Here is a 23,064-nt window from a genome sequence, read left to right as displayed (position 1 = left end):
ATTAACACCTATTTGTCAGGGAGGGACGCGCTGAATTTTAATGACGCCGTCAAATGCGGTTTACGTGCAGCTCACAATTCCCAGCGTGGGCCGAGACGGGATGGGACTCCCGCGGACAGAAGACGCCTGTCTCTCACTCGACGGCGGCGGGACGAGAGAGGATTTTAATGACCAGGGCTTACAGGGGATATCATGTCGCTACTGATGTCCCCTCACATTTCTCGTACTTACTGGCTGCGGACCAGATAGCTTTATTCCTGATTCTGGTATGTATGCCTCACATTTACTTTAGGCTGCACTGTGTCCTACATGTGGGGCCAAAGTGCCCCCCCCCCCAGGCTGGCCGGGACCCGCTTAAGTCTGCCAGGTTGCTAAGAACTAAATGGCTCTTAGTGTCCGTCTAGCTGGTAACGGCAGTAATTTTACAGGGGGTGGGGGGCATCATTAAAAGCACCCCTGCACTGAAAGCGTGTTAGTTTTTCCAGTAACTTCCTGGCGACGACCTCCCACTGCAGGTCTTGTGCCGGATACTCGCCTATGCAGATGGGGGGGCTGGGCTGCCAGTAGTATCTGTTTTCCACCTGGATGCATGTGATGCGCATCTCGCCCTGCAGCTCATAGCCCGGATCGCACTGGAATGTCACCGCGTCCCCTGGCTCCCGGCCGTCTCCGTTGCGGCTGCCGTTCATGGGCACCCCGGGGTCTCTGCATGCGGTTGCAACGGAACCTGTGGCCGGATAGTGGGGAGGGTTGGGGGTTTAGCGAACAGGCATATCCTCCGGCTGCCAAGGTCCGGCCTTTGCATCCTGACGAGACTGACCTAACAGTCAGCCCTTTCTTACTTCTTTAATTAAAAAAGAAAACTCATAGGTTCGTTAATTTGTGTTATTTCTTCCGATTAATGGAACCGACACTCGAGGACGGGATATGAGCACTGTGGCAGAAGGTGGCCAGTAGCTTTAACTAATCTTAATGAGTCACTTTACAATTAATTTGCCGTCCAGACAGAAAAAAATTGCTTTTCATTGTTCCACAGATTAATCTTGACTTGAGTTTTTCAGCTAGGAGCCAATTCCTTTGGAAATTACAGCTTGTGGCATTAGAGTTGAAAAGAGATTAAGACTGAGCTCAGTAAACTGACTTCCAGATTAGACCAGAATAGTTAAACTCGCTCCCTCCCTACAGTTACTAGAATCTGATCCACCAAAATACATAAGGTACTGTACAAAAGTCTTTGGCAGGCAAAGGAAAAGTTCAAAGCTGTTTATCTTGGTAGTAAGTGTATCTTTGCTGAGAAAAGAAATCACAATTTAACATAATTTAACACAATAGAACATACACAAATTTATAGTAACACAATAAAGACTGATACCTTGTTGTATGATTAGAAAACATCACTTCGCTTCCCAAACCTTCCCTCAGAGGCACCACAGACTTAAATTGCACTACCATCCCTGTCAGTACATTTTCTACTTAGCAGAATAACTTAATGATGTACTGATTAGCCATACGAGGTCTGCTAGTGGAAGAGTACAAAAACAAAGCATGTCTATATTGGACGGTGGCTGCCAATACTGGGTGACTTTAGCAGAGGTTTTGAAATGGCTGCACTGACACACTTTGACAGGCATAATATCATAGTTTTGCACCAACCTGAGGATCGTTTAAACACTATTTTCTTTGACTGTCTAAGACGTTGGAAAAGTACAGCGTTTCAACATCAGAGGTGTTTTAAAACGGCTAACAGGTGCCACATCTGGAGAAAGACCCCTAAAACTTACATACAGTAAGCCTGCATTATTAAAGACTCACTTGAGAACTCGATAGCAAACCCAGACTTGCTGATGTAAAAGTCTGTCTCGAATTGGATGGTGACTTGGTTCAGCGTGCTGTGGATGCTCTCGGGAAGCAGCGACCCGCTAACTTCCCTCAGGGACATCTCGTTTTCCGGCGGCCCATCCCAGACCTTCAGGATGTCGTGGGAGGCTTCGGTGTCGAACGCCAGGAACTGCAAGCTGGTGAGGCAGGCCCGGGGTTACAGAACAACAACCGAGAGCTCATTTACACCATTTAGAACAACTGCAACAAGAGAGGCCTGTGTTTGCATAATTAGCGACATTAGTTATCACACGCACGTAACGGGTCTTTCCAAGAGTCGGACGCAGGTTCTCATGTCACCGCGAATCGCCACCTTGCCTTCATCATTAGCCAGCGAAAATATGCAATAACTGCTTTAATGACCACATCTGTTGCTAGAACAATCTAGCACGTATCACACAGACTTTTTCCTCACGCACAGCCTATCATACTATATTTCAGCTTCAATTTCTCCAGTGTGATAAGGAATAAAAATGTAGATGGCAATATTAAGTCAGTAATTTCAATTCCCACAGATCTCTCGTCCACTATACCCATGATAAGAGCGTAACGCTCCATCAGATTCCTAGAACGCGAGCCCTTCCGTAAAATCTATCTGCCTGTTAAGATACATTAGAATGAGACCACGCTAAGGTCAAATATGCTTTTATTCCCAGTGCTTTGTGTACCATTTGTTGCAAGATGAAACAAACTAGCCAAAGAATATTAAACAACATTATTGCGCCGGAACTAACATATTGTCGATTTTCCGAATTTTGATAAATCATTATTTGCCGTTTTCTATAAATTACAACATGAACTAGGGGTCCTCAGAAAGGCAATAAGTGGAGATATGATTACTAACAAAGTGTGGAGGAGACACTGGAGCCCTTCAAGGTTACTCTACTTCAGCTCTGCGAAATACTAATAAGCGAGTCTATGAGCTGCATTTGTGTCTCATCTTGTTATTACCCAGGGCTTTGGACGGGCTCTGTGCGGGGAAACAAAGCCGGCCGCCCAGCCGGCGCAAGATAACACCTCCTCAAACCAATCACCTTCAAATCCCGGGTAGCCTTTGTCGCCCGAACATGCCGTCAAACTCCTGACTCTCCCTGTTTTTTTTTTTTTATGCTTTTCCTTTATTGACAGTATCTTTAGAAAACCTCTCCCTTTTGTGGTTCCAAAGGGTTAGTTTCTGGCTGGACTGGATGAGCGACCATAGGCATGGGACGGGAAACCAGGGGGTGGGGGAGGGGGGGTCGACCTGGGCCCATGCCTGGGTGACTTTTTGGAGAATCACTAAGAATGCAGGGATGAACAGTCGCGAACCAAATTGAATCATTCAATGCAACTAAGTTAATGCCATTTGATAAAGCTTCAAAAGACTGAACTATATAAAATCTCACTTTTATAGAAGGCAAATGATAACAGCGGGTTACTCACTGAGTGTCGCGATTTTTTTGACACTGCATTTCACTGTATGTCCCCTCATCAGCAGCATTAGCCAGATCTCAGCATGGATTGCGAAGCAAAACAGTGTATTGTGAGGTTAGCAGGCTTTGACAGTGTGGTGCTGGCTGCTGTTAGCTACAGTACCAGTCAAAAATCTGGACACATTTGTCTGTATTTTAGCTGCTACTCACCTTATAGTAAAAGGCCTCGAGGCAATAAAATAATACATGTCAAATTTTGCAACGACCAAGAAAAATGTTCAGTATCTCAAAATGTTCTCAAGTTTTTTGACTCTTCAAAACAGCCCCCTTTTGCTTTGAGCAACTGCAGGCTCTTGGCATTCCTTCAAACACCTTTCAGAGGTAGCCACCTGGAATGCTTCTCCAACAGTCCTGAAGGCGTTTTCGTTTGTTCTGGGCACAGGTTGGCGATCGCGCTCTTACTCTTCGATCCAATTCATCCCAAACGAGTTTTTTAGGGTTTGGGTGGGGGAAATGTGAGTGCCAGGTCATCTGTCACAGCACTCCATGTCTTTCCAAGATAAGATGATAATACTTCCTACATATGCTCGAGGTGTCCTTAGAATCATTATTTTGTTGAAAGTGTTTCATGACTTTTGACTGATACTGATTGTTTATTTGTTGTATATGTAGATATGTGTTGTGCTTTTCTGAGCGTTCTGTAGTTCAGTACATGCTGTATGTCGCTCGCTCCTGCCCTGAAATGATGCCCTCCCTTCTTCAGATGTTTTCCCTGATCCCTGGGCAAAGCGAAGGTGACACCTGCCCCCTTGACATTCCCAGCCCCTGGGTCTTATGCCCTCACGATACCTGACGATGTTGCCCGAGTCAACCTCAATGACCCAGGTGCAGCGCAGGTTGTTGTCGTAGGGGAATGGATATCCGGGAGACAGGATGCGGCCCGACGACTCGCCTTTGAACCTCCCGCCGCATTCAGCTGAGGTACGAAAGACAGCGAAGTGTTAGGAGACTGCAGTCACAGATTTCTAGAAAACTGAGTTTCCCCATGTGGGGACCAAAAAAAAGTCAAAATAACTAGTTTTTATCACATTGTGTGGACATCAGAGGTGGAGAGTTCAGCTCCAGAAAGTAAAAATCCAGACCAAGATTTAGTTTCAACCGACCAGTTGAGCATAAAGAGTCACAGTCACAGATACTCAACTGGTTGGTTGAAACTAAATCTTGCTCTGGATGTTTACTTTCTGGGCCTGAACTATCCACCCCTGTGACTGACATTCACGTTACTGTAATACATGACTCCCATACCTCCGCCTTGACTCCACTAACATTTATAAAAGTTGATAATAAACAAAAAGTTTGGTGACGTCTGTTTTCCCTTTTTCTACAGCAAGGCAGCATCTTTTCTGGGAGAAGTGGAGTTTACGACACATCACCGCGAGGTATATTTTTCGCGGTTTACTCTCCTGGTGGTAACGTTTTCAGAGTGAGTGCAGTACTGCATTTGAAAACAATAAGAGGCGTCGCCATGACTCGGCTCCTCCCACACGGGCGATTTCACATTCCTCCCAAGCTGCCTAATGGGGCCCCTCCCAGGCCCCTGTGGGGCCCGCCATACCTTGCATAACGAGCTCATCGCTATTGTACCTCCCATTCACTCCGTTATCTAACTTTAAATAGCTGTCCACAAAAATGTATGGTCCGGACCGGCGCCGGAACGCCGCCTTGTTAATTAATGACGCCAGGCTTAGCGCTCGCATTCATTCTGCTCATTTGCATAAACTATCTACATGACAAACAATGCTCAGTTCAATGATGCTTGAATAACAAAGTTCAGATAGTGTTTGATTAATCTGAGCATTATGGAGGTTCTGTAGTGGAGAATTCCGCCCCTCCACGTTCTCCTAAACTAACATCTCGCCACATCCATTCTTCATTATTCCCGGTATCCAGCCGCTCATTATAGGTTGCTGCCTGTATCTCCAGTGCTAGCTTTCCCCCGGCATACGTGTTGCTCTCAGATGTTCCACAATATGGCAGCTTGGTAGGGAAAAGTTTACCCTTGAAATAACTTCAGCTCATCTCTCCACCTGTCTGTCAGGAAGACACACACAAAGGTCTCCACGGCTGAACTGATGTTTTTTCTCCTTTTTCCTCCAGCAGACTGAATATTTAAAATGTGTCTTTCCTTTCTCCTCCGTATACGTAACGGGGGACTGAAATGAAACCGCGAACATAAGTTGCTGATCTCGTATAAAAATTTCCCACAGTTTTATGACACACGTTTCCTTAGGCCCCGGCACATGGCCGCCACTTTCACATCTCAGCCGGTCGGCTCGAATAAAAAGTCCAGCTAAATATTTCATCTGCAATAAAAGCCATGGAATGGGAGCATTAAGGTAATGCTCCCTCTATGTGTTTTTTTTCCTCACAAAGGTCATGCTAAGTGACCTACGCTTATTTTAAATATGCCATAGTATTACTGTGACCTCTTGAGTTTGAATATTTAGAATAAAATGAAATACTACTCAAATAATAAATAACCGCAAAAAAAGGAAAGGGGAAAAAAATTATCAAACTTTACATGAGCTTAAGTAACAATGGACCTTAACAATTGCAACATCACAAAAAAATGTTAAAATACAAATTTAGTCTCCGGTTATGAAGGCTGTCACGCTTTTATAAAATGGTTGTGACATAAACGCAACTTAATATTTATCCAAGATCCATACACAAACCCTTAACATAGTCTCTAAGCAGAACAAATAAAGTTTGAGTGGCAAATAAAAATGTAGAAACCAGGCTGAGCTTGTTTATATTTTACAGAGAAGTGAAAGATGATTTTGACCAATCAGTATGGAGCAGTGGATCTACCTGAAAGAACAGCACTCTTTAAAACATGGGCAGACATGGAAATTCCATCCATCCATCCATCCATTTTCCAAACCGCTTATCCTACTGGGTCGCGGGGGGTCCGGAGCCTATCCCAGAAGCAATGGGCACGAGGCAGGTAACAACCCAGGATGGGGGGCCAGCCCATCGCAGGGCACACTCACACACCACTCACTCACACATGCACTCCTACGGGCAATTTAGCAACTCCAATTAGCCTCAGCTAATTTTTGGACTGTGGGGAGAAACCGGAGTACCTGGAGGAAACCCCACGATGACAGGGGGAGAACATGCAAACTCCACACACATGTGACCCAGGCAGAGACTCGAAACCTGGTCCCAGAGGTGTGAGGCAACAGTGCTAACCACTGCACCATCATGCCGCCGCCCCCGACATGCAAAATTAAGATTGGAAAAAAAAAATTCATACTGATGAGTACCATAAATCAGTAATTCCCGAAGAGGGGGTTGTGAGACATTGATGGACAGATGCGTGATGATTTCTAGAATATGCAAATACTTTTTTTTTAAGTTTAAAAACACCCTAGTAGTACCTGCAACAAACAAGTTTCTTTTTCTTAATGAATAAAATCCGCGTCACTTTTTGGGCCAACAACATACCATGCATTTTGCTAATCGATAAGGAATAAGTAAGGAATGCCTCAGGCATTTTGTATATAAGGACCAGCTCTTCGAAAGATAAAACAATTCACAAACACATTTAGTTGTAATAAATGTTAAATCATATTCCTGGTATGAGTAACCGATATAAAACACAAATTAATATAAGTGATGTGTTGATATTTATTTAGCCAACATTTTCTTATGTTCTGGGCTGAGATCCCATCCAAATATATGAATGCATGCAGGCTGTCGTAAACTTATTTGCTACCACAAAAAAAAGCGTGCGTAACCCCAGCATCCTAGTTCTTTGTACTTGCGTATACCCTTAAAATTATGTTGAATAACGACTTACGAACATTTCAAGTAACAAACGGCCTTTCTGAACATATCTCAATCGTAAGAAGAGGAGCGTCTGTATAAATTTACGTCTGGATTTTAAAATGAATGTTTGACAGCCATCAAAGCACCAAGAAGGGGCCTCTTCACAGGACAGAGAGGTGGCATATTTTATCTTTTTACCGAAAATTTATGTTGGGTTGCGTAGCGTTGATATTAATAATAAAATACAGAGCGGTGCATAAATAATCTGGACAGCAGCTGCCACTTTTTCTTTCCAAACCTTGGATTCGGGATATCTGTCCGACTTTGGGGTCGGAACAGAGATCGATATTCCTTCTGACTGGTAATTAAGAGCTGAGTTGGAAATGGAAGAACTCCTGTTGCTCAAAGCCGGCACATGGAAGCTACATTAACCCAGGCCTCCACAGCCAAACAGAGGAATAATGCAGCTGAATTAACAATGTCTCATTATTGCAGAATTAGGCCTTGGGACTGTGCCCTCATGGGTGTGGGGGAGGGGCTGCCGTACCTATGCAGGAGGGGAGAGGGTTGTCCCAGGCCCTCCTCTCGCCGGTCATGCACTTCAGCACGCTGCTGCCGTGGAGGGTGTAGCCAGGGTTGCAGCGGTATGTGATGGAGCTGCCGGAGAAATGCCCCTGGTCGCTGACCTTGAAGCCGAACTGGGGCACGCCGGGATCCTCGCAGTGGGACAGCTCGAAGCCTGCGGGGGCGGGGAGCGAGCGAGCGGATCTGTGACCGGAGTGAGCCAACCGGGACCCTTTTATTTCTGCTGACTTGCTCGCCATTTGAAATCTGGGGACCCCTCCCTCCCCACGTGCCCGGCTGTCTCTGCCGGGCGCCGAGCTGAAGGTCGGCCCTTTAAAAGTACTCATTAGCAGGAAATCTGACTTTAAAGTCCCAACAGGCAGGAGTGTCCATCTTACTGAGCAGGCAGAACAATTAAGATTAAGTGCTGAGTTAATTTCAGAATGTGCTTAGCAGAGCATCGCAGGCAGCCCTACTGAGATAGATGCTATTATCATCATCTGAAATCACCGCTCTCATCATGCGGTATCATAATTACGCACTGAGGAGTGAAACACAGGACAGGAATCACTCTGCTGCGTCTTTCGATTGCGCCACATCATCTCAATCATTACTTATTCAGGGTCTCATATGTGTTGTGTGGCACCACATCTGCAACAGGTTCCTCCTGCTCCCTTATGTCCTTATAAAAATGCTGGGAAAGACAATAATTGGCACTTTAAAGAGGTTTCCAGGCGGCTGTTGCTCCCAGAATTCAGCTCCGTTGAAAACTCTCATGGAAAATGGCCTTTGATATTGGAAACTGCTCTCTGGTTTCAAGTCATTGTTCCTTAGATTCGGCGCAGTGGGCCTTTACTTCGTAAACTCAGATGTGATCTGAAATACCCTCGGCCCCCAATCACACCCGCCACTCTCTCTCCATTAGCCAGAGCCTTTGTGTTTGTTTACATTGAGTTTGCGACCAAATTTGCAATTGCAAATACAAGGACAAGTTATACCCTTGAGCAAAGAACATAATCCTTAATTACTTCAACAAAATAAGTCCCTTTGTCAATGTAACAGTGACGAAGTCAAAGCTGCTATGTGCTCTTTGCTATACGACTGTAGGGAAAGTGGTTATAGGATTAAGCAAATGGGGTTGACTTTGCCTAGTTCTTGTAACGTCTATGTACACTTGTTAGCAATTAGTTTAAATCAATGGGGTCTAGACACCTACTGATTTGCGACGTTGTCCAACACTTTTTTGTTTATTTTTTACCCCTCGATCAGCTGATATCTACCCCGTTAATACCTTACTTAGCCGGTTAACCGCATGGCATTAAATCACCCCCCCCCCGGCAAAGCCCAGGCCCGAGATGGAGCCGGCCCCACAAATGGCTATTTTAATTTACCTCGCTGCCCGTCTTTATCCGCTGGCCAAGTCGCTGTCATGGCGGGCGGTGACCTCACCTTCCCCTCACACTGTACGACCTCCATTATGCAATCGAATAGCTAATCCTCCCGGTAAAATGCAATCTCGGGCAGGTGGGGATTTACTAGATTTCAAACGAGATACCCCCCAAGTGAATTTAATGGTTTGCCCCGGGAACTAAAACTCTGTCACTCTCAACATGAGAGCAGTGGAAATTGGGAAGGTGGTGGGGGCGTGGGGGGGGGGGCAGGGCATCAACACTATATAAGCCACATCCGTTTGGACAGAACCAAGGTCGAGACCAGTCACCCTGTGCCCTTCTTACATATTATACTGTACTTAAAGGCTTTCCATGCATAAAAACCCTGAATAAGACATTCTCTGTGTTGAAACTGCATAGTCATTCTCTTTGGCTTCTTAGTCTTAGTCAATGCATGATAATGTAACGGGAGAAGTTCCCTTTCAATTTTTACTGGGGCGCTTGTGGCTCGGCTTGATAAATGAGCATTTCCCACCATCACTGGGCGAAGGTGGATTATCCTCCTGCGACTTACTGGAGTAGACGAGCTTGAAGCCCTCTCCGGTGAACTCCGTGTCCGTGTAGAACTCCAGCCAGAGGTGGTTGGAGGTGCTCATGAGCGTCAGGCCCAGCATGGACGACCCCGTGAAGGCCCCCAGCACGTGGGCCGTGTTGTCCTTCCCGTCATAGATCTACACATCGTGGAAACGGCACTTCAGTCTCAAGGCTGCACAAGGCCGATAGATTGTTTGCCAAATATTACGCAACATCCCACGTCCATCCCCAGGAAACCAAACATGAAACAACACAATACAAACAATCCCTGGGGTTCCTTTACCATTGTTCTGTCCATATCTCTGTTTGAACAGTTTGACATCTTTTAAAAGCATGGTAAGCACCCCGGCATCTCTCCATGGGACGGCAGGGCGGCCTACCTTGAGCATGTCTCCCTGCGCCAGGTGAAAGGTCCGGGCAGAGATGTTGATGCCTTTCCCGGCCTGCACCTGGATGCTGTAGATGCACTCATGGTTGTTCTCGTAGTTCATGGGGTAGTTCGGCGAGAGGAGGATGCCCTCGTTGTTCATCACGGACGAGCCGCACTCGGCTAGACAGAGAAAGGAGAAGAGACGACTTCAGGAGGAAACAGGGGTTGGAGGAGAAGTGTAATGTAAAATATTGAGACGTGAATTATCATTACACATGAAAGGGGAGGTGGCTTTCTGGAGCAACAGCTAGGGAATGTTCCACAAAAAAGGCGGCCATGTGAACTCGTACATTTCACAATATCAAAGCACAGCACATGGACACTTTCTGGGAGAAAAAAACCCTGATTCACAGCGGGTTTCTGTGCGATAATTAATGTCCTCAAAGCTCTTTATTACTAAGGGCAGCGCAGTGAGGAGCCAGCTGGATCAGTACAGATTAAAGAATGGAATAACCCATCCGAGTTACATGATTCACTGTTTACTTAGAAACCCCGAGCTTGTGGGAGATCTCAGCCTGCCAATGAACGATAATAAGCAAACGGAGAGGTAATGGAAGAGTTTGGAGGAAAAGAAAGAATGGAGAAAACCGCGTGCTCCATGCTGCCACAAAAAGGCACCCAGGACCTCTGATTTATTTCACACGCCATCCGCACTTTGCTCTGCGGCGGGAGATGTTACGGCGACATTACAGGCGTCACATTTCGAATAAATCACAACAGTTACTGCCTCCATTTAGCAAATTACCTGTCTGCTTTCTTCAAAGAACCATGTCAGCATAATCGGAATCTGTGTTTCGACAAGTCCTGCCTCTCAATTAATATTTCCCACCACTCTCTCTTGCTCAGGGAAAAAAAAGAAAAGAAAAAAACCTTCATTAAGGGAGGTCATGTGACACATAAAGGCTGAATCTGAGCCTACAGCGGCACCCGGAACTGTCTCTGAGAGACGAGCGAAACTATGACTGCACTGGTTTGCAAAGAGACGCGTGTTTCACAGTCCTGGGCAAACAGGCACAAGTAAAGGCTTCGGGAGATGCTTGAGAATGCTTGGAGGAAACTCTCACCCACAACCCTCTGTGCTCTTGTCCGAACCAATTTCCGTCCGTCTCGCTCATGGCGCCTCCCCGGATGGGGCTACTTCAAGGTGCCTTGCGACAGGCGATTTAAAAGGAGGCCTGTTTGAGAGGCCCTTCAGGGGAGTGACAAACAGGGATTTTAAAATCTTTGCCAGTGATTGATGCTGGACGTGGAGGTAGCTTGGGGTCCTTCAGGGATGGCGGAGGGACGAATACTGCAGCCCCACAAGGCATACAATAAACCCAGAGCTGTTTTTTATTTTTTTTTATTCAACAGTGTTCTGGACCGGCCAGACATGAAAGGATCACATCGAGAAGCCACTTGTATCGGCTCTCTGCAAGATACCAGCAACAGGGGGTTTAATGACCAACGTCCATCTTGGTTCTGACTGTACTGAAACACACTCAGGCTCTGTAAGCCTGCCCTGCTTGTGTTATCAGCGGAGGAACGCCGTACAAGTGTCAGTCTTGCACTGGTGCCGTAAGACGGGATAAAATTTCCATCTTTAGCTGCGTTCTTTCAAAGACAGAGATTCGTTCTCCTTTCGCTGCCATAAACACTAGCCTTAACGGCACTACTTCTACTAGTGGGTTGTCATAGCAACCAAAAGCATCGCCTGTGCTGGGACTCAATTGTCGTTACAAGCAAAATAAATTGGAAAAAGAAATACTATTGTTTTCATACCGAGGCAAAGGATAATTCATATTGGTTTTCTTTCAATGACGTTATTGAAGTGGTTCGCTCAAAGTTGCCACTAATAGGTTTCCTATATCATCTGGCAGACTTGTGCCAGACCAATGTTTGATGTCTTCAAAGGGACATCTGATAAAAAAACAATACTGACCACTGCGGGCAATGAGAAGCTTTTTTTTTTGGAAAAATCTCATTTGTCTAGTGCAAAGGAGTCGTCCGGCCTGCTGCTATTTTTGTGTCTGGTGGACACAAAGGTGAGAATCTTGCAACCAAATCCACCCGAGGGCCTTGAGACCTGCGCTGGGTCACGAGAAGAACCTCCATCACCACGGGACCAAGCGGAGGCATCCTGCTCCAGGCCTCATTAAACTGACTCTTGGAGAGAGCGACCAAAAACAGCTCTCAGAGAGAACAGGTTCACAACCTCTCACAGGAAGGCAGCGCTTTCTAGAATGAACCACCAACTGTGACCGCTTTCTAGGAGAGAGATTCATACCAGCATCCCCCAACCCAAAAACGATGATCCAAATTGGGTTGAGAGAATCGTACGATCACACAGCACACCTGGTACCCAGTTTTGCCTTCTGTTTTGGGAGCGGAATCGCTTAGCACACAAACGCCCCTGGTCATCAGGGACAGTCTCTGGATGCTTTCTGCCACCTGATTATACAAAACACGAATAAACAGGGTCGGAGCTTAACATGCGGCCGCTCCCTGTAGGAGCCACCCGTGAAAAACAGAATCCGAGACGTGCCTGAAGAACGACAGGATCATTTTCACCGAGCCAAAATCCATCCGAGATGTAATTTGCCCTCCAGTCATCCATGGCAACGGTATGAATTCTTTTCCTAATGTCTGATCATTCACAGTATGGCTGGTAACTGTGGTAACAGTGTTTCATGCCTTTATGGGATGCGTGATGGACGATTACTAGTCCTACAGCTTCTGGGGTATAGATGGTAAACTGGTTTTAGCGAGGCAGGGGAAATTGTGCGCACGGTGGCGTGTTTATTTTGAGAAATCGCTCCACTTGTACCTATTTGCATAATATATTCATAAACGCACGCAGGGTTAGCGTGTACACACGTACGAGGGCGCGTGCGTACAGAAGGTACCAGCTCACTCGCGCTAAATACATGTTGAAAACTGAAAAACGGGAATGAAACAACGTGATTTATGGCTTTCTAAGGAAAACGACGGCCCTAGCGGGTGCATTAAAGCGGAGGCTTTGTGGCAGGAAACAAAGCCATTTGAAATACAGCGGAGGTAGAGTGCGATTGCTCCCAAAATTGCTTTATGATGGAAAACGACCTCCTGATCCTTCTGAAACTGGACCAATGGGAAGCGAAATCTGATGAATCTGCAATGCGGTCCTTTCAGGTCAAAAGCTAAAATTATCCAGACAGATAATCAAGTAAAAGTGAATTCCGGAATACGATTCAGAAACGGCCCAGACGCTGCTTCTCCTGACCGCACATGTCCAAGTTTGCATAGGACAACAAGGTTAACTTCGGTTTTAATTTGCACGCAATTATCCAATTAATGAACGGGCCATGAATCTTAATGTCTGGGATGAAGTACAAAGATCTTGCGCCAAGCCAGATTTAATAAATCTGACGAAGTACCTCTGAAAAACGATCCGTGGCGGCTCTTCAGTGCGAATCTGTCATTTCGGCGCAAGAGAGGAAATGGGGGACACTTATCAAGGCAGGAGCAGGATACCCGGGTCGTCATCTCCATCACAGGATACGGTGACCTATGCAGTGACGCCGCTGGCCACACCCAATCAGGACACAGCAGGGAACATGCAATCTGATTTCCTTCAAGAGCGGATTCCTCATGGCCGCCTAAGGACGGCCCTAAATTCTCAGCACATGACTAAGTGCACGCTTGATCATCCATGGCAGACATTACAACCACCTCCCCCCCCCCCCACTGACAAAGCGCACCTCAGCTGAATGAGGCTGGGTCACATGGTGACGGACCAGCTTTAGAAAAACCTTAACGAGGTCGTCCATTATTATAGCGCTGGCTGAATGCGACCAGCAGCTTGCCCCAGCGCAGCCCAACGGCACGCTCAATCCGAACATGACTGAGATCCAGCCTTCCCAGATTCCCTGCCGCTTGACTTCTCCGTATTTACTCTCGTCGGGCATTAAGTCGGGATTATGCAGCCGTCTGATGTTAATCAATGGAAATCCCGTGTTATCCATTTACACCAATTAGAAGCGACTATGCGAATCGAGAGAAACAAAGGCCTTGTATGAACACAACTGGCAAGTGGAATCACATATTCCCCCTCTGTACTGTGGAAGGAGACTTATGGAAATTATTAATCAGGGTGATACCGGCATTACCCATAATGCACCGGGAAGATGCTCCCTAATGTGGTGCAATCGGATAGCACTGATTGGTCAAGTGCCCGATTCCTGTCACGTCGTGAAGAGAAGGCGATGCAGCCAGGGGGGAAACTGGGGAGGGCATGGCGTACACCACCCTCGCTGTCGGGACTGACGGCAGTGCCGGATCTCAGGCTGGCTAATGGCAACATTACTCACAGTGTCCAACGGAATGATTAGAATCATTTTTACACGGAACTCGGGTAAATCCTCCGAGTCGGCCAGGAGTCTTAAATTTAAAGAGTGAATTAATTCTGCGAGATGGCAGGTGTTCAGAAAGCCGGTCAGAGAGACACATGCTTAGAGGATGGCTCCATCCGCTGTGCGTGCTAAGGCGGGGGCATAAACAAGCACACGCCCCCCCCCCCCCCGCCCCACCCAACCCAACCCCCAACGGAAGTCCTTCATCAGCTCCTCCCCTCCATCATTCCCACATATGTCACACGCAGCCCTGACTGCACCAGAATGAGCTGGGCATGGCAGCACACCCCGTAACTTGGGGAGGGCGAGCAGCACGCTCTTTGACAGAGAGGCCCTGTTACCAGGAACTGCACGGCAGCCCTGTAAATCACCAGCCAGCGGGGGGCGACCCCACGCTTTCCCGGTGTCCGTACGCATTCATTCGTCAGGGGGCCCGTGCACACGCTCCTGGCAAAAATGGACGCTATTTATCATAGCTCGCAGTAATGCCCCCATTTCACTGGAAAAAAAAAAGCACAAGGTAACAGTCTTTCACATGACGAGCTGACGATCTGACATCAGTCTCCTACAGGGCCTGGCTTCTTCAGCGCTGAAATATCCCAGAAAATGAGGCGGCCATTTATAACGCGCAAACAACCGCGTGTGAAACCTGCCGTTTTAATATATATGCTAATGATATATCTTAATTATTGTTGAGCAAGATATCTCGGTCCAAAAAATGAATAAAAAGTATTAAGCTGCATCGTAGATTTGAGTCCACAATAGCCAATATCTTTTTCTGGTTTTACTGGGACAATTAAATACTTCATTACTTTAGGGGAATGACCAATGGTTCTGCATTAATGATGAAAGCAAACTCTCTCCAAAACAGTGTTTATGAGCTAACAGCCAGGGAACTGAGTTGAAACTTCAAGATGTACTCAAGAAAACACATTCTTCACTGCAGGCATGGCTCCAGTATTTGTCTAAGTATCTCCCCGCTACTCATATCACTAATAAAAAATGACTGGCAAAAATACAGCTTCACACACTAAAGCAACTCAAAATGATTGCTTTGATTGTTATTGTGCAGCATTTATATTCAGACCTGATCTCCGAGAATCTTCATCAGAGACCAGTCCTGTCACCGGGCGCATCTTCGCGTACGCCCATTTAGCCATTTAGCACATGCTTCATCATATTTTGCCGAGGTGACAATGACAATATCCATACTTCTGAGAGGGATTCATTAAGCGCCGGGAGCCACACAGGCTGGGTTTAAAATTTAAATACAGTTATGGAGGCAGAGTAAATGATAAGCATTAAACAAACGATAAAGGATTTTGCACAATCTGGGTCTAACCAGAGGTGATCCTGAATCCTGAACCCCTGTCTGAAGGCTTTCCAGGTCCTAAGTAGTCAAATATCCAGGGCCAGCCCAAACCTTTATGGGCCCCTAAGCAAAACAGATACCATCATAATGCATTATAATGGTCAGTGTAAGAATTAATAAAGCATTACAGTATGACATCTTCTACTGACAGTCATAAGGCATTATAGTGTGGATTATAATCCTTCATAAGGTCCAATGAAGGTCTCATCTATAATGCACTATAGGTACCTCTATAATGCATTATAATGGTCAGTATAAGAATTAATAAAGCATTACAGTATGACATCTTCTACTGACAGCCATAAGGCATTATAGTGTGGATTACAATCCTTCATAAGGTCCAATGAAGGTCTCATCTATAATGCACTATAGGTACCTCTATAATGCATTATAATGGTCAGTATAAGAATTAATAAAGCATTACAGTATGACATCTTCTACTGACAGTCATAAGGCATTATAGTGTGGATTATAATACTTCATAAGGTCCAATGAAGGTCTCATTTATAATGCACTATAGGTACCTCTATAATGCATTATAATGGTCATTATGAACATTAAGGATGCTTTGTACTGCATTATAAAGGTATTTATAGTGCTGTATAGATGAGATTTATAGAGCATTCATAATGCATAATAAAAATGGTTATACAGTGTTATGGTTCTTTATAAATATTTATAGGCATGTTTATAATGCTATAAACATGCATTATAATGTATCATGAGTGTGTTTATGGATTCTAATTGGCATAGAATTAAAAAAAAAAAGTGTTACTATATATATATAACTTAAATATTTCACTCTGTATTTTTCAACACCAATTATGGTGCTATTGTAGTGGAGCAGTCACCATGCGTGCGGAGATGGGGAGATGTGATAAGCGATAATCTCCCACTCGCTCCCGGCATTACCGAAGATCTACACATGCCAGGAAAAAATAGATCTAATTATGCAGTCCCTGAAAGAGCCCTGAAAAAAATCAATAGAGGGAGAATTTTGGGAAAGGGGAATGTCTGATCTGGCAGCGCGGGTTTGAAGATTTCAGAGGCGGGATCAATAAAGGAGGCGGCGTTTCTGCGTGTGGTACGTGGGCAGCATGTTCTGTCGCGGCCAGCGAGAGCCTCGGATCCCAGCGCCCAAACGGGCCAGGCCTCAGCGCAGATGGAGTCCTGCGGTTATTTCCTGTTAGACATGGCGCCGTCGAAGCAGCCTGTAAGAATCCGCGTTACTGCATGTTTATGATGCAAGACATGGAAATGCAGACAGTCTGAAGCAGGACTATGTGCTTCGCTAAAGAAGACCATACTGTAAGTGCCAGCAAACGGCCACTTAAACACAATCACTGGCCATTATTTAAGGGCACCCGAATGAAAATGACATTTGACTCTGGAAATAGTAGACTTCTTCCACGTGTCAACTCTAGTTTAGTACTGGAAACTGTGCTGGCTGCTTGCAAAAGTTCTACCTTATAAAAATATCTTGATTGCTTGAGGGAGCTGGTGGTGGATGATGGGATGGATGAGGAAGCCATCGGCTCTTTGCTCTTTGCCTTATGGATTTTCCAGGGCTCAGGGCCGGCCCTGGATGTGGACTGGGAATGCATACTGCAGTTTGGGAAAGAGTCTCCTTTACGGAATTTTGCAATCTGGTCCTTTCAGGCCGGTCCTTGGGTGACCAGCTAATCCAAGGAGGGACACTATGAGCTAGTCCAGCTTTTACAAGCTAGTTTAAAACTGAAAGCCTACTGTGCTAAATAGTTTAATTCTTCTTGTCCTCTGACTGGTTTGTTTCCTTGATTGAGAGACTCATCCAGCTGTTTCACATTAACATTAGTGACACGTGCATGATTATAGGAGACTGACCAATCAGCACACGGCAATAACTCATTGAAATCCAAGTCTTTTTAATAGAAATGGGAGTTTACAAACCCAGTCCTAGTCCATAGTCTACCCCCAGTATAGATTAGGTCGTTACCCTAGGTGGGGCAGCCCCAGTCATCTCACCTGTATCACTTGTGGCAAGGCCAAACTCACCTGACAGTCAAATGACTGTCTGCCCAGTACTAGGATTACCCCAACCCCAGTACCCCCCCCCACCATGGCAAAGTGCACACCTATCCAACATAATAGTACCTGCAACACACTTTGTTTTCTTAACTCCACAATTAACGCATCTCGATTTCATCCTCACGCATGTCAAAATGGTTAATCGGTTTGCCAAAATGGATTTTTAAAAAAAATCATGCAATATTTTATCACATAAAGTAACTTATTTCACGCTAGTGAATCAGATTGGGGTCTCACATAAACGTCACCTGCTCTGATTAATGGGCCTATGAGAGGATGATAGGAGGGCAAAGACGCTTTAAATGGAACAGAAAAAGGTCTTAAACGGAATAGAATTTCTGCATGGGGACTCAGGTTGATGTATACCTTCTTTCAAAACATATCTCCCATTTTTTGAGACATGGGGGGGAGAGAAAACAAGATGAAACAACGTTTTTTCATGGGGGAAAAAATCGGACCTCCATGGCAGATTGTAGTGAAATAAGAACTGAGGCTGGGCTTGGAGTGAAGGTCTTATGTCAAGAGACAATTACCTATATTATGCACCAGATACAAGATTACATTAGTAATACCCATTAGTCTAAATCAACTTGCGCTGTTGATGAAGTCTGCCTGGAGCCAGCCCAAGTGTTCCTTCTCAGCTTAAAACCTGCCATCAGTTCAGAGTGTATGATTTGTGAGCCAGGGTTTTAATTTAATCCCTCCCGACTGTCCGTACATTTCGCCCGAGCTGTTCGTGTGGCGCAGGGCCGCCTGTCACCCAGGTTCGCTGCCACGCCTGTCCCTGCTTCCCGTTCTTTATTTAACCTACTGACGTTTCTGATTGACTGGGGAAGAACTTGTGACTTGCGTAGCTGCCTGGAATCTATCATCTATAAATTCATGCCTTTGCAAAATGACAAAAAAAAAACTTGGCTCTTACCCATCCCCCCCGCTGCCGCCCTCCCACCCCCAGGTATACGATCGCGCAGTGTCTACTGAAGACGTTTGGCGTTAGCCGTGCTTTGGCAAGTCGTTTCTTGGGAGTGACAACAGGCCATAGACCAAAATGAAAGCACATCACATTTCTGTAACTGGACACAAATTGTCAAGCAGTTCAAACTCTGCAAAGCCCTCCGTTAAAACGCACCCTCTATGTCCGGGGCTCCTAATAAGCCCCGGTGTTTCTTTAGCTGAAATATCGTTGTGCCTGATGAATGTCTGCGCCTACATTCATTTCCCTCTCGCTGCCTGTGGGACGCACAGATGGTACAATCCTGTAACACCCGGACATGACAGAACGAATTGTAAATTACACTCTGCTTACCGAGCCAGTGTCATAGCAGGCAAATGTACAAGCGGGTACAAGGAGGAACCGGCAGCTTTGACGGGAACACAAGCTGGAACACTGATACCATAGCGTCCTCAAAGCCGAACGGAAACCAACAGAGAAATAATACATGGAAGACAAGCCTCTCCATTGTGCCTCGCTGCTCATATAACTGCTCTGAGTGGCATCTTCTCCTGAGGATACTGTATCAAAGCCTACCCCCCCCCCTCTACATTTAATTATTATCATTGTGTCTGACTTGCCTGTTAGTACATAATCTAACTGGTAATCCATGTTCACGAGGCACTGTACACCTACACCACCATAAGCAAGGTATGGGCATACCAGCAGAGGACGGATGGTGGTCTTCTAATTCAGGAAAGGCGCTTTCGAGCAGATGCTGTCCATGACTGCGACAAGCCGCCCGGAGCATTTTACGCCGTGTGCATGGACCGAGTGGCAAGTGTCCATGTGTCGTTTCACAGGCAAACAAAGAATACATGCAAATAAAAGCAAGTGACCACGTACCCACACACCTTGGCAGAGGTGCGCTCCACATCCGGCGGCCACCCCCAAGGCATACGATCTCTGGCGCCCCCTCTAGCCGGTAACCCATACTGCAGGAAAAACTGAGAGTATCACCAATGCCGAAGTTGTAGCCGTTCCGCCGCCCAAACCGTGGCATCCCTGGGTCCTCGCATGGTTCCAGATTGTATTCTGGGAAAAAATGAATGGGATGGGACAAGATGGGAAAGATGCAGATTTAGGCCTGCGCATGATTTTATGTTGACAATCTTTTGAAGTATGTCCTTTACATTAGGCATAATTACCCGTGTGCATGCACCTTTTAAATAAAATTCAATTACATCTGAGCGTTGGGAAAAAAAATATGAAACATATATCCCACCCAAAAAAAATCTATGCTTTCTATTGTAAAGGAAAGTGGGATTGGCTTGTGAATGGAAAATGCTGCCGCAGCAAGCCTGAAAGCTAAAGATAGAACTTAAGGTAGGTATATCATTCTGCATGAATCAGGGATAGATTCCTCGCACTCCCAAATCAATATCGGAACAAGCTTCTGTTGTCAGCAATATAATATGTATCCATTATGACAAAGAAGCATGCTTATCACTGCGGAAACAATCTGTCACATGACAGAATACTGGATACTACAGGTTCTCTCACAAACTGGTGCTGGGTCAGTGCCGGGAGACAAGAATTCATAGACACTTCCCATCTCAAAGTCACAGCGGAGGGTGAGCTGGGCATTCAGGCCTGAAATTTTATTTTAAAACTTTACCTCTGAATGTCGAGCTTTGATTGGTAAGTTTTCCTGTTACGGTTTTTGTACTCTGGTATACCCGGTAGCAAGGTTAGCTACCAGAGAAACACTTAAATCATTTCACATTCTATCTGGGCACTGTGAAACACGTTAGGGGATTTTACATAAAAAATCCACAGAAATCTGTTAAATCTGATGAATAACTTGACATTTGAAATGTGTTAAACTAGTGTATTTGTCCACCAGTTTACATTTTATCCTGAAAAAGGACGAAAGCACAGACACTTCTTTAGCTAAATCCTACATTGCTGCTTTTCCGCTCGGTATGGAGTGCATATCCTGTTGTGCAGAAATGTAAAATAACAGTAAAAGATCAATGGCATATCTTGATTTATGTTTCTACGCAAAAATATCTCCATGAGGACTCACTGAAATGAACATCTTTATCATGTATTATTTATCAGAGATTACTAATTCAGGACATCTTGCAGCTTAAGATACTTGGATGTGTAGAGAAGCCCTTGAGTGAAATACTAGACCCGTGTGAATTAAGGAGGCGAAAATATTCTCTGGTCCCAGGAGGAGTCTAGCACAGAGTGTGGGACCATCATGTCCGATGGAAGCACCTACCGGAAAAGGTGATGTTGAACCCCTCGTATGATATGGAAAAGTCCGAGATGAAGCGTAGCTGAGCCTTGAAGTTGCCGTACAGGCCGGCGTTGATGACGGATGGCAGGTCAGACCCCGTGAGACGGGCCAGGGGCTGAGTGAAGCTGCCGTTCTCCGTGATTAGCAGGTAGTCGTGGTGATCTTCCAGATGAAAGGTGTGAAAGGTGAACTGGACTCCTGTCGAGAGAAAACAGAGGTGAAGGTTCCGGCAAAGTAGTTATAAACTCTGAGCATCTTGCAGTTGTTTTGCTGAAACTATTAAGTTAAATTGAAATTGAATTAGACCTAGCAAAGGACAGAGCAGTAATAATGCTCCATCATACGAATGAGAGACACAAGGTCATTTAAAATAACATTTTTCATTTAAAGCAGAGTGGTAACTCCATTTCCATTCTGGACACTTGATCCGAGGGGCATAGTGGTTTTCCGTATTGAATGCATTAGCAGCCACTGAAAATGAATATTCCTGGTAACTTTCAGTATATTTCACTTGGAGCCTGAATACTGACATTTCACAGAGATGTTTCAGGGAACAGCATCAGAATCTGTATTCCGGGTACCTGGCTGGGAGGTGGCAGGTGAGAGATCACAGGTGAGAGAATCCACACCTTATTTAACTCTGGGTGTGGTCTGTTTGACTCATACAGAAAACTGCTTACAGGATTAAGGTACGGTGTGATATTTCCACCAATCAGATTTCAGCACTATCTGGGAGACATTTAAAATGCAGGAAAACAGCAGGTACAGCTGCATTTGCAACTGTTTTCCCCATTGAACCAAACATGTTCCGTGAGTTCAATGTCTTGCAAACTTGCCACTAATTATCATCAAAAATCTAAGTCATCAAAAGTGCTCACCTATGGTATGCGTCTAGTAACTTTCCATCCATCCATCCATTTTCCAAACCGCTTATCCTATTGGGTCGCGGGGGGTCCGGAGCCTATCCCGGAAGCAATGGGCACGAGGCTGGGAACAACCCAGGATGGGGGGCCAGCCCATCGCAGGGCACACTCACACACCATTCACTCACACATACGGGCAATTTTGCAACTCCAATTAGCCTCAGCATGTTTTTGGACTGTGGGGGGAAACCGGAGTACCCGGAGGAAACCCCACGACGACATGGGGAGAACATGCAAACTCCACACACATGTGACCCAGGCGGAGATTCGAACCCAGGTACCAGAGGTGTGAGGCAACAGTGCTAACCACTGTGCCACCATGCCGCCCCCGCTAGTAACTTTCATACTGGCTTTTTAACCTACATACAGAACAATGCGAACTCACAGTGCTTAAACAGTCCTTAAACTTTAATCAATGTAAAAAGGTAAATGCACTTACATTCAATGGCTACTCGATAAAAAGTGCTCCGAATATGATACTCCCATCGAAATATGAGAGCTTGTTCCGATATCCTCCTACAATCAGCAGGAATCATCCAGCCATAATCAGCAGTAATCACAGCCCTTTGTGAGGCTTGCTAAATGGACAGCAGGTGGAAGAATACGGTGGAGAGGGGGGGGTGTGCTCTACCTTTCCCGTGGCTGACTTCCACAGTCCAGGTGCAGTTCAGGGAGTTGGGGTACATTTCAGGGTATCCGGGAGACAGGATGGTTCCACGGGGTCCCCTCACGTCTCCTCCGCAGAGAGCTGGGGGGGCATGGAGAAGTATTATGTTGGGGCATTATGTGGTATGCAAGTGCTGCGCATGTTTGTACTGGCAGGACATGTTGAGAAACACAGAACTGAACCACATGACAGGCAGACTGAACCACATGACTTTACAGCGAGTGACAGATTTCAGTGGAAGATTTTCCACTGAATACATAAAATAGCTTTCCAAAAAAGAGGTGTGCTAACATCCCTTTCCAAAGATAGTTCTTGTTTAACTC

General features: G+C 45.7%; 1 protein-coding gene across 1 annotated transcript in view; it reads right to left on the bottom strand.

Moving 5' to 3' along the window:
* Positions 1 to 23,064, bottom strand: part of csmd3b (CUB and Sushi multiple domains 3b) — a 421,904-nt gene that overhangs the window by 94,279 nt on the left and 304,561 nt on the right. The window contains exons 20-28 of the mRNA XM_048993485.1: positions 22,706 to 22,822; positions 21,134 to 21,349; positions 19,750 to 19,938; positions 10,054 to 10,223; positions 9,654 to 9,810; positions 7,672 to 7,863; positions 4,140 to 4,266; positions 1,813 to 2,015; positions 536 to 727 (exon numbers count right to left, since the gene is read on the bottom strand). Coding sequence (XP_048849442.1) covers positions 536 to 727; positions 1,813 to 2,015; positions 4,140 to 4,266; positions 7,672 to 7,863; positions 9,654 to 9,810; positions 10,054 to 10,223; positions 19,750 to 19,938; positions 21,134 to 21,349; positions 22,706 to 22,822 — 1,563 coding nt within the window. The remainder of the gene's footprint in view (positions 1 to 535; positions 728 to 1,812; positions 2,016 to 4,139; positions 4,267 to 7,671; positions 7,864 to 9,653; positions 9,811 to 10,053; positions 10,224 to 19,749; positions 19,939 to 21,133; positions 21,350 to 22,705; positions 22,823 to 23,064) is intronic.

The sequence above is a fragment of the Brienomyrus brachyistius genome, chromosome 23 (assembly GCF_023856365.1).
Source record: "Brienomyrus brachyistius isolate T26 chromosome 23, BBRACH_0.4, whole genome shotgun sequence".
NCBI classification, from domain to species: Eukaryota; Metazoa; Chordata; class Actinopteri; order Osteoglossiformes; family Mormyridae; genus Brienomyrus; species Brienomyrus brachyistius.
This window is presented reverse-complemented; position numbering and strand designations above follow the sequence as displayed.